We start from the raw sequence: 12655 nt of genomic DNA, 5'->3' as shown, positions 1-12655 counted from the left end.
GGCAGAAATGAAAATACCTCCAGGTAGGAGCAAGGAACTACCTAGAATAAGTAGTCATTCCAAGATAAGCTGTCACAGTGGATGAGGATTTGCTCACTGGGGAGAAAGAAAACAGAAGACAGGATTTCTTTCTCAAGAAAACAGCTGAGAAAAGACAGATGGGGAAATTTTGTTCTGTAAGTAATGAGAAAAGTCAAGGGTGGTATTTTGAGTTGTTGTTTTTCTAAACAACAGGGATGATAATTTTTAAATGTGGCAGATAGAGCTGATATCCCCTAGGCAAGTAGGGTTGGGAGCAGTTTGTATTTATCACAGATTAAATGGGACACTGGCAGCTCTGGTAGGGGAGTGCTGGCATGAAGCACAGGCAGAAGAGTCAAGCTGCCAGCGGGGGGAGGACAAACGATGCACAAAGGCTAGGCTGGTGTAATGATGGGAGTCATTTTTCAGGCACATCCATGGTACAAAAAGTGATCAAAACTAAGAGAAGTTTTCAAAATAATTAGCAAAAATCTTGCCGAACAAGTTCAGCTGAGACCTTCCCTAAGGAAACACATGTTCCTCCAGAAATGGCTTCACTCTCTGTGTGTGTACATTAGCCAAAGAAAAATACGTTTGCTCCATGAATTAGGGCTGATATATTTCTCTTGCTAACATAAATGTTATATTTACACTACAGCAACTTAAGCAGTCCCGTGGTGATGTCTGTATTAGAGAATAAACAGTGTCAGAGATGTTGCTTGAACCCAGAAATCCATCTGGCTACAAAAAAAGGAAAAGAAGAGAACCAGGGAGCACCTCCACCATGGAACTTAGTTCAGCAATATCTGAACTGATCCCCCAAGGGGTCCACACCTCTCTGCTCACTGCAGCTGCAGGTGAAGGTGGCTAAGAAACCACAAAGGTACTTGGGGACAGGTGGATAGGCAGAAAGTCACAGGGCTGACAAAAACATCCAAAGCTATGGATTTCTAAGTTATCATTTTCCCTGCTGGGCAGGGCAGCAAAGCAATTTCATTTTTCTTCTTTATCTGTAATAAGCTGTGCCACAGTTCATACAATCAGAAATACTCTGAGTATGACATGCATTTGAAGTGAAATCTCAGTACTTAATAAGAGTCTCCACAGACCCTGCAAACTAGAAGAGGTAAAACTCCACTGTAACAGAGGAATTTTACTTTTAGAAGGTCTCATGTTGGCTTTGTTTTAAAATCTGAGCCTATCCCACTTTAATGCTGACTTATCATTAAATGAGTGCTTTTTTTATCAGCAATGGAGATGGAAAATAATGCACACTGGGAGTGCATCTACTGTTCTTCTCTTCTTTATTTAAGATCAGTAGGTAAGGGATTTCTCACCTTTCATGAGGTAAACTACAGTAATTGACTTTATTATGAAAACTGAAATCTGTTCAAACAGATGTATAGGTAAGCTTGTGAGTATTATTGACAATTAAACTCAGCAACAAATAAGTTAAACAGCATTTGAAAACTACTAAAATATGTGAAAATTATCAAATATGTCAGTGTTCCCATGAATGGAGAAAAGACAGTCAGATAGGAAAATCAGAATTTTCCTTGAAGTTCATTCTTTTGCTTTTATCCAGTTAAAAAACCCAGTGACATGTTATTGTTCTGATATAAACTTTATTGTAAAATCTTCAGTTTTACGTTCTTTTAAAAGGAAAATTCTGAAGGAATTATTTTACTCAGAGTGTTTTTTATTAAAATTCTTACTGGAGACTGCTTCCTTTAACAGTGGAAGAAGGATGGCAGAGACACCACGTTTAATAAGGTCAGAGAGTGCCTCTATGGAGCAGAGACACAAGAAGGGATATGACTGATGAAGAAAAGGTTGAAGAGGTGAAGAGTGCAAAGTGGAATGAAATAGGGAAATAGATGGAAATAGGAGACAAAGAATAGATTGGAAATAAGTTGGAGGAGGGAAATCACTTATTACATACATGTGTGGAAAGCAGATTGACAAGAAGCAGAAGAAAGAGCATATATGGAAAAGCCTAAATACTCTTAACCACTGACATTTGGAGCTATGCTATCAGCTTCAAGGTTGCACATCTATGCTTGAGTCACTCTAAATTTGCACAGAGCTTTTCTTCATGGCTTTGGTGCAAGCTTGTCTTCAGTTTTCACATTTACTGGAGCCAAAACAGAGTATTTTAGGTTCTCCAAGCAGTGAACTGCTCTCCCTATAGCCTTATATGCTTATTTTATAGCACGAGGCAGACAAAATACAGACTGGTGGATCAGGGTAGGAATATGTTCTCTTTAAGCATTCTCTCTGGGAGAGCATAATGATGAAGCAAAGATTATGCAAGCAAAGATTTTTTTTAAAAAATTATGACTGCTTTCCTAGGGTGACAGAACTTTATTGTACAAAAGCAAAGATGGAACAGAGACAGAATCTGCTGAAATTCTGGCGCTGATTGAGACTTTGGTCAGGTCATAGCCCCATGGAGAAAACAATGTGTATCAGGAAACTGACAAGCACAAGCTCATCAACGTTTATGCCTAAAATTAGGTTAAGAGTGTACTTTCTTTGTTCAGGACTATGTGTCCCAGTACAGATTGACACAAGGATAGGTCTCAGTTTCAGACAATTGTTTGTAAAAGCTGGCCTTGTAAGTTTTGCAGAAAATATAGAATTCTGGAAAGAAGAAATCTAAAGGGACTTCATTTAGCAGTTTGGATGTAAAAAGGAACTCAGGCCTTGCTTTTTCCTACTGGGACAGGTGCCCAGGAAAACAGCTCAGTCAGATTCAGGGTTTTGAATTTTCTCTTCATAAACAAATCTATGGTTTTGTACTTAACACCCTCCTGACAGTGTTTTCTTTTAATAACAAAGGGAATAGTGGGTTCCTCACTTTAGGAGGCAGAACTCATGTTTCTACACAAGAGCTATGGATTTAAGGCTACAAAGATGAAATTAGTGCAGCCAGAAAAGTGGAGTGGGTATTTCAGCTGAAAAAGTGGGGCCTACTGCAAGATTATTTATGCTCCAGGCTCCATTAGTTAAACTTTTACTGACCATAATGATAGCTGAGAAATCTCACTCAGGCAGCAATCTTATGCTGGGTATATCCAGATTTGGGTGAGAGCACCCATCCTCCCCCTGAAACTCTGTGGCCAAATCACCATTCAAGTGTAAATTCCTCCCGCTCAAAAGGAGAGGCTCAAATTCGAAGGGTGCATCTCTGGGCCAGGAGTCTGAAGTCTATTCAGGCACCTGGTTGTATTTGAAATGCCCTGAGGTATTTGAAACATCCGAGAGGCTGGCAGATATGATAAAGGACTTGAGACAAGACCTCTGCCCTTCTCCAAGAGCAGTTGGAGGCCAGGCAGGATATTCCAGGCATTTCAAATGACAGTTGACAACTATGTGTTGGCAAGTGAATCAAGTCCTGAGTCTTCATTCTTGCTTGTCTCAAAGTCTCTTGAGGGTAGGGAAATATCTCATCACTATAAATATCCCCTTGTCACCTATGAAGGAGCAGCACAAACATATCCTGTCAACTCTTCCCTGAGCAGGAGGTAAAATGGCTGTGATGCTAGGCATCAAGGTGTATGGGCAGGAAAATTAAACCATGGAAATGTCCTCTGATGCTTTAGGTGGATTTGTTACTCAGACTGAAAATTAGGAGTTTTATTTTCCTGCCCCAAGGTAAGGGTCTTTGTCTTCACATTATAAAGAAGCAAGCACATATTTCTATTTCCAGCAGAGCATTAAAATTATTATTATTATTATTATTAATAATAATAATAATAATAATAATTCTGTCAAATCTGCAATCTAAAGTTGCAGGTGAGAGAAAAACACAGGAACTTACAGGATCCAGCTCTACAATAGCTGTTCTGCACAAAAGAAATCAAGGAAACAAACACAACCTATCCAACTGATAGAAGAACAAGCCATTCCTGAGTGCATAATTTGCTTTATATGTGTTTGAAACTACCTCAGAGCAAAAAAGGCAGTATGTCTCAGGATGATGAGACAACTAACTAAGCTTAACATTTCCTCTCCTCCTTTGTTTATCCATTCATCATTGTTCATCTAGTATTGGTAAAATACTCTGGAAACAAAACCATCATGATGACTTATGCTCATGTATCACTTAAATCCAGCTCAACCTCTCAAAAAAAAAAAAAAAAAAAAAAGCCTCTTGGGGTAGCCTAAGTTATGGTTTTGTCTTAAGCTAGGTTTCTCCACAGGAATTTCTCTCCTTCCCACAAACAAATGAGCCATTTAATCTAAAGCTGTGAATCCTCAGAGATAGAAAAAAATCCCCCATGAAATGCCAGATGCATGAGTAAAATGTCTTCATTGATGAAGATTAACTGTTTAAATGAAGAAAAAAATGTTGAGCAACTGGTGGGCATTTCCAGGGGTTGCTGTGCTATTTCTGTATCGCTGTGTGGCTGTTTCTCATTCCAGGAATTAAGGCCGGGGGGAAAAAGTCTTCTGTTTTTTTAAACGCTCTGGGACTACTTGGCATGTGACTTCTGGAGTGTTTAGCACAGACTTACAAAAACGTCATGAACATTTATCAGCTTAGGCCCAAAATCTACTTGTCTGCCTTGTATCATCAGTCATCATGATAATGAAAATATTAATGACATTTCAATTGCATTCCAAGAGAAATAAGCTGTTTTGACTGAACAGGAATTAGAAAAAAAATTAAATTTTTGTACAAAGAGTGTATTACTCTCCTTTTTGATTATCATTATTAATTAGATGAAGCGTTTGGCTTCAATGAAGGCTGGAGTCCCAATTGTGCAAGTAACATAGACACACAAAATGAGAAATGAGCCACATCAGTAGACAGAGAAAGGAAGAAAGAGTTAAGAGCAAAAAATGGAATAGGAAGCAGAAACACACAAAATGTTTTCAAATCACTAAGTGGTGTCTAAGCTAAGTTATTTTAGTGTTTCAGATGATCAGCAGAGAGAAAGAGACATTTCCAAAGGTCACTTCATGCCACTTGAGCTAGATGCCTGTGTTTGAGTACAATTGACTGCCCCTGAGTTACCCACACTGATTAGTCCAAACCACACAAACTTTCAGAAGTCAACTTATGAATGGCAGGCAAACAATTTCACCACCACCTAACAGCAAGTCAGCAAGACATGCAGCTTAGTGATAGAACAAGAGGAAACGCCCTCAAGTTCCATGAGAGATTTAGATTGGATTTTGGGAAAAAATTCTTCACTGAAAGTATTGTCAAGACCTGGCACCCAGGCAAAGGCTGCCCAGGGCAGTGATGGAGTCCTCATCCCTGGAGGGATTTAAAAGCTGTGAGGATGTGGCAGCTGGGGACATGGGTCGGTGGTAGCCTTGGCAGTGCTGGGGGAACAGCTGCACTCATGGTCTTGGAGGGCTTTTCCACCTAAGTAATTCTGTGATTTAATCTGTCACACTCCTGTTCCCCAACCCAGTTCCCTAACACAGACTCCATCACAGGATTATTGCTAAAACGGTGGAAGCAAAGCCTCTCCTCTGGAGCACAGGGATGGACAGGACAGAGGTACCTGGCAGATGGAGGTGTCAGTAGGTGGTGACATCAGTTGATGGTCAAGGGGTGCAAGCTCAGGTTTCACTGCAGCAGTGCACCTAGATCATGTAGTGATGTATTTGTTCCCTCCTGCAGCTCACATTTTCTCTGGAGACCTTCATCATGTTATCTTCATAGATGGATGATGTCCACTGAAAATTTTGACCATTAACTTTTTTCAATTGCCATTTTTACAAGCTTTTTTAGATCCCTCTTCTCCTGTTGAGAAGTTGGAGTGACAGTGCAGCTGAGTGGGTGCAAGGCAGGTGACCAAGGTCAATCCACCACAGATGGGGTGCCCTTAGGAACTCTTGTAATGGACTTGTAATGCCTCAGTATGGAAAGAAACTGGGACTGCTGTGAGACAGAAAGGAGGGAGCACTTGCTCCCAGGCATGGTTTCTGTGTAGCATGGGTAAACACTAGTGTCTGCACCAGAGGGTGAGCAGACTTGGCAGCCCAAGTCTGATCCTAGACCAAATGCTTTACATTTTGGAAATTTTGAGCAAAAAGATGAAGGGATGGGAGACGCAATGCCTTACCTAAAAAAAAAAAAAAATCAAAACCAAAACAAACAAACAAAACCCCAAATGAACAAACAAAACCCTAAACAAACAAACAAAAAAACATTAAAACCCAGAACACCACCACCCCCCGCCCCCCCCCCCAAAAAAAAAAAAAAAAAAAAAAAAAAAAAAAAAAAAAAAATAAAATAAAATTAAAAACTGTGATAGTAGAAAACCACAACAGTTCCTGTCTTCTGATTTGCCCTGCCATGAAACCAGAACAAATAGGCTGCGGCAGAGTTTTAAGAGTAGATTATAAAACACCCCATCAGAACATAAACATCCCACATTGACAAAGTAATCTCTGTGGATCTCAGTGGGCCTGACCTGGTGCTGCCCTCTTCCTTGTATAGTCATGAATACAAATGCAAGGTGAATGCTGGCTGCCTTCTGATCGGGTGACATTTTACACCCATGTTACTGATGCCAACAACTGCATGAGGGAGCAGAGAATCAAACTCAGGATAACCACTTGCAGAAAATAGAAGAGCAAGCTGAAGGCGTGTTTCCAGGCAGTCCAGGCACTTCAGAACTGACACTTTACATGGTTAAGTCAGTCCCTTTTGCACTCCCACATTTACTTATGGAAAAGCTTTGTGCTTTATGTTGTGCTATAATGCACTGTCTGCGCAACACTGCCCTATCTCGACAGGAGAGCTGTTTTCTGCTCCTGCCATCTCACTTTGTGAGTACTAAATCAGTGAGAAGGAATACCCCAGCAAAATTACTCAGATATCTCTTAGATCAAAGCCTGCAGCCTTTGTCTCTGGTATGCAAAGGGAGAAAAATTATGGCTTGTCTCTCATTCTGTTCAAACAGTCCTTTCTCTTTTTATGCAAACAAAAAAACAACAAATGCCCTATTCCCACCTGGCATTGCTGCAATGTTGTGTTTGAGGCTTTAAAAGTGTAAAAGTCAAACCATTCAAAATGATGGTTCCCGTAGCTAATGTAACACAGTCCCAGGGGTACCTACGTAGTGTATAGTATTGCTGCACATGGTATTAACTTTTATGCCTTCATCTATATATGCAATGTGGCTCATTTATGGTTGCTCTGGGAACCACTATGTTTACATAAATTTTAATTTCCTGTCTTTTGTTTGTTCTCTTTATCATCTTTCTAAAACAAAATTTTCCTGGTGAATTTTAGTGCTCAACCAATTATTCGCAGATGGAGGCACAGGAGAATTGACATCCTCTGATTTTTCCATGTAGCCCTGGCAATGCGCCTCCCACTTTGGTTTGGGCCCACTAGGAATGGTGGAGCTCCAGCAGTGACACTGTATTTCTACCAGAGCAGGCCTGTTCCCACAGGTCATGGCAATTTTGGTCCTATATCTCCTGGGATCTGGCCAAAACCTTCCTGCTGAGTTGACATGGGCCATATTTACTATATCATAACTCATTTTCCTTGTTTTGTTTTCCTTTTAAATGAATGTGGCTTGTGAATTGAGGGAATCTGGTAGTTGACTTTATACATCCACACTTGAGTTATATGCCTTCAGATTTTGGTGTGAAAGCCCTTTGTCACCTGCTCTGATAACTAAAATGAGGTGTTTACAGCTGCTTGAAATACATCTTTTGTTGAAGCTTGCAAAACTTGTGCCTTGCTCAGAGAAGACCTTGTTGCAAAATATCACTATAAATGACTGAAACTGTAGAGATGCCAGTTGCATGGAAACAAAATCCTTGATGGTCCACCTAGAGATTAATGCAGTGATCTTCATGAACTTGTAATTAAAATTCAGTGTTGACGGGATGAAGCCCTGCTACTATATTTTAGGGAAACAAAGAATAACAGATAAAGCTAAATTATAATAGGTCGATGCAGCAAATACAAGAAAAATATGGCAGTTCTCAGCAGCTGTGGTAGGAATCCTTCCCCTTCTTGAATGATAAAGGCTTTTGCTAATTTTAACCAGAGCTGAATCTGAAAAACCTGTAGTCATATGTGACTCACAGAGCCCCAAGGGAAGGGGAGGTGGGGGGAGATATATGTGTGTGGATGTCTGTGTGTATAATCTAACAGTGCCCAGAGCTTTTGAGATCCTGGACCACTTCAATCACACAGGCCAGGTTCATTAAAAACCCTGGCTACATTCCAGCAGTTAAAACTGAAGCGGCATATTTATTGCATTTTGCTCAAATAAATCTGAAAAGGTGTGAATCATATGCCTTGGAGAGATGGAGGGAAGGAGTAAACAGTCTCAGGCTGGCACTCAGGAGAGGGGCACAGTGAGGAGCAAAGATGTGGGAGGGTCATGGTCACAGGGCACCACAGGATGCTGGAGGAGCCAGAGGGTTTGAGAGGCTGAGGGCTCAGTCACCATTTTATGCGACTGAGACGTTGCTGTGCTGGCCTCAAACTCTCTATTTGTTTTTTCTGTTTTTTTATACCCCTGTGCGCACACAAACACACACAAACACAAACACACACACACACACACACACACACACACACACGTGCACACATACGCATGCATATATTTTAAAGAGCTCCTCAGCTTATGCAACTGTGCTCTGCAGCCCTCTGTGGTTTTCCAGAAAATATTCATGACGCTGGCACCTCACCCCACTTGCAGCTGCATTCAGCTGGGATTCAATTACAGCCTGCCTTGCAAAGGCAGATTGGTTTTTCAAAGATAACATCTTTTGGGGAGGATTTTTTTTTACCCCTCCAAAAAAGGCATTTTTTTAAGGAGGAGAGAGGCATGACTTTAGATTGATCTTGCCAGGTGCTGAAGGGCTCCAGACAGGGCCTCAGCACCCTCAGTATTGTTTTACTTCAGCACTTAGTGAACATGCAATACCCTGCAGGTTTCAATTCTGTGAAAAAAAAAGTGCTGGCAGGGCAGGCTCCAAGCTGCTTCCACAGGGAAGCTATCAGAAATAGCACAGAGATAACCATTTTTATCACCACTCATTTTACAAACAGTAATCACCTTAAAATTAGGAAGCCTAGGTATTGATTTTATTTTGTTTTTCTTTTTTTTGAACAGAAAATTTTAGGAAGGAAGTTAGTTAGGTGTTGCAAAACCAGGAGGTGATTGAATAGTCCTCCGAAGTCCAATATGAACCTTCTTGTTCAGGTAATGTGTGTCTGTTCCCAGTATGATGCTGTGCAGAGAGGGGTCCCATGTCTTGGCAGCAGGGTGGGAGGGAAAGGACAGATTTGCAAAGCTGTGGTGTACTCTGGCATTGGGACTAAGACAACTCTGAGGAGCACAGGGGCTGGGATGACTGTTTTCAGCTTCAAGTCCATGTTTTCAATTCATCACATCATCCTATTCAATTATTAGTTGCACTAATGAATGCAAATTAACAATATTATTGCTTTCCTCAAGCTTTGGATGGTGCTCAGAGGCTGAACACGGTAAGCAAATGCAGGACAGAGACACCACTGCTTGTAAAGAGCCTTGAGAAATCAAACAGAGCAATTTCATACATCACTTATACCCAAGACTGTGCAAGCAGCCTGGTTTTTAGGGATGCCAAATGTTTGCCCATGTTTTTTAGTGGAATGCTTGGGAGCAGCCAGTAGCAGCAACCTTGGCAACCCAGGTGGATAAAGTATGACGTTCTGATGGATTATGTTGTACAGACACTTTGGCCAGTTGGTCTACTCTCTCCTGCCTGTACAGTTTCCCCTGTCTGTAACAGGAGCCGAAAACACCTTACAGTCTCTCCTGTACAGTTTGCCCTGGTTGTAACAGGAGCAGAAAACACCTAATCTTGGGCACAGGGATGACAAAAATAGTATGCTATATGAAGATGAAATTACATTGCTTGCTCTAGAGAAGATATGGTGTCTCTTAAATGAAAATTTGCAAAGGCTGTTTGCTGATTTTTGGATCAGACCAGCAAACGATAGTAGTCTTATTTATTACATAAGTACAACCCTAGCTTTCCTCAGTCCTTCTACGTGTGTTTTATTTGCATGTCATTAAATCCAAATGCTCTTTCTCAAAGACTTACTGGAGTCTGTTAGGAAGCAGCTTTAGCACAAAGGAAGAGAACAGACTTAGGAGATAGGGCTGTATGACTTTGATGAAGGAATTTCTTCAAATTATGATAAAGATGGAATAGCTAAGGCAGGGAGAGCAGTGAGGAGGGCAGTCCAGGTGTGGTGCAGCAGCAAAGGCCCTCAGTGTGTGTCTCTTCATGCCATTGAAAGGCTGATGGAGCACTGAGCTTTCATGGGTCTCTCCCTGACTATTTAATGTATTTAGCTGCAGAGGGAAAGCTGGCGGGGCCATGAAAAAACTGCACTGCATTAAAGGGATGCAGGAGTGGCTTGTGGCTGGGAACAGCTCAGCACAGCTTCCTCAGGCCCACCTGGGGAGCTCCTTCTGCTAAAGGGCCTGGGCGCAGAGAGAGAGGTGAGAAATGGGCCTGGGGTTTGCTTTGCTAAACTTCCCTACTCTGGGTTTGGTTTTGGGAAACAGTGGTGGTGGTTAGTGGTGGTTCAGATTGAACTCCTGTTTTATCTAAATCCCAGAGGTTAATGACAGCTTTGCAAGTGTCTCATAATGCCATTTGCTAGAGCAGTGGAAAGGGTTTTTTAATATATATTAACAGATGTAGTTACCCAGAACCCCTGGAGGTGAGAAACATGATCCCTATTTCTAGTGGGTGAGACTAAGCAATTTCATTGATTTTGTATCATGGTTTCTCTTGAGTTTTAATGGGGAGGCAAACACTGTATCTTAAAGGCAGAGTTTCTGTATTATATCACTTGCTCTTCTGGGATGAAGGCAGAATATTTAATTCCCTAAATAATCTTTATTTTTCCAATTAGTGGATTTGGAGACACAAACAACAGTTGAAGGTCCTCTCCAGAGGTCTTAGGGGAACATCACCATCATACCAGGGGGACACTAGTACGAGGTGGTATCATGAGGACTGTGGAATAAATGAGGGATTTGATCCATGGAAGACAACACTGAGTTCTACATAGTAAAAGGAACAGCCAATGAGAACTATTTTAATGAACTGATCCTCAAGTACACTAAATAGAATATGGTGAAAAGAGGGAAAAGAAAGGTTGTTTACCCTTCCCATACAGGGCACTTGTAGCCTGCAGGTCTCTATTTCCTGTACCTGTTATCCCCACCTGCATATTGCTGACTACCTAGTGGACTCCTGAGTGTCTTGGTTGCTACATGTTTTTTTCACATCATAACATGTACCTCAACAGTTTTATTTTGTAAAAATATTGAAAAAACAAACAAACAAAACAAATCCCCTCAACCCTAAAAATCCCCAAAACAATAACAACAACAACCCAACAAAATAAAACAAAACACCCAGAAAATCCCTTCAATCCAAAATACAGGGTATAGGTTCTTGCTTTTGTTGACAGGGAAGAATTCAGGGTAGGTAAGGAAATATTGTCTAAATATTAGCCCATCTGACTACTGGAATGTGTTTAATAAAGACATTATTCCTGATAGCATGGTACAGTGTCCACTAAAGCTATGACTGGATTTATATTGACTGCAGTGTGCTCTGGATTGCCCCAAATACAAAATAAAATAACATAATGTAATATAATATGGTATAAACATTTATTTTGTTAAATTGATGAATGTGTATTGAGTCGAAAGATTTCTACTAAATGGAGTGAGTGTTGTGAAGCTAAATCTCCAGTCCTGACTTCAAAGATTTGGCTAGAGAAACAAATTTATTAAGGCTAAGCAAGACTTCAGCGAACGAAGTTTAAAAGTAAAGGCATAGGCCTTGAAATCCAGCGCCAGCTCCCTGCTAATTCAGTCTCCCTTCAGCACATATATTTTCCTTTAAGGAAAAACAAGGAGCTCGCAGACCACTTGTGTGGCACGTTATTTGCTGCCTGCAAATAGAAACAGGCATGTGGCAGGCCTCTGAAAAATGCAGTTTGTAACTGTAAGACCAACTGACCCTCAACTGTGGCAGCACTTTGTGGCCCCCACATGCAAACAATCATCTATTGATTCCCAAGGCATCCAGCTTCAAACACGCTCTTGTTTTCCAGAGACCTCCAGTTGCAGGAAAAGACACTGTCCTGGCAAATTCCCCCTGCCCGGGGGCTGCTCAGTATTTCTGCTGGTCGCTTGAAGTGTTATCAAAATAACAACGGCTTGCAAAGCAGAATTATTCAATGTTGGTTTTCTGCTGTTACAGAGTAGAGGCGATGAACTCTTGGCTGCACAAATGGGCTTTTATAGCTGCCCTTTTGGCACATCTGCCATGAGGAATATGGAGGAATATGATATGGGAAATATACAGCACCAGGAGGAGGGATGGAGTAGATTAACCACCACCCAGGACAGATTTCAGTGAATCAAAGGCCATCCAGGAAAGCTGCTTAGGCCTCTGTGTTCTCTTATAAGCACATTACTCTAAGTTTGCCACAAACAAATCTGCTTTATGGACTACAGGGAAGACAGGGAGAGACCTTAAAAAATGGAAAAGTAAATGCTCTTGAACCATATTTCAGATCTTCATCACCACAGCAAAAAACCTGTAATTTCATTGCCTCCTT

General features: G+C 41.1%; 1 protein-coding gene across 4 annotated transcripts in view; it reads right to left on the bottom strand.

The window, feature by feature from the left end:
• SETBP1 (SET binding protein 1) overlaps positions 1-12655 on the bottom strand; it is a 268589-nt gene that overhangs the window by 20825 nt on the left and 235109 nt on the right. The window contains exon 6 of one of the 4 annotated variants that reach the window (XM_083883746.1): positions 5635-5718. The exons of the other annotated variants lie outside the window; for them this stretch is intronic. Within the exon in view, the coding sequence (XP_083739872.1) occupies positions 5699-5718 (20 nt within the window). The 3' untranslated portion in view covers positions 5635-5698. Of the gene's footprint in view, positions 1-5634; positions 5719-12655 lie in introns of those variants that run through there. 4 annotated transcript variants of the gene reach the window in all.

Source organism: Zosterops lateralis (genome assembly GCF_965231275.1).
Source record: "Zosterops lateralis genome assembly, chromosome: Z".
Classification (NCBI taxonomy): domain Eukaryota; kingdom Metazoa; phylum Chordata; class Aves; order Passeriformes; family Zosteropidae; genus Zosterops; species Zosterops lateralis.
This window is presented reverse-complemented; position numbering and strand designations above follow the sequence as displayed.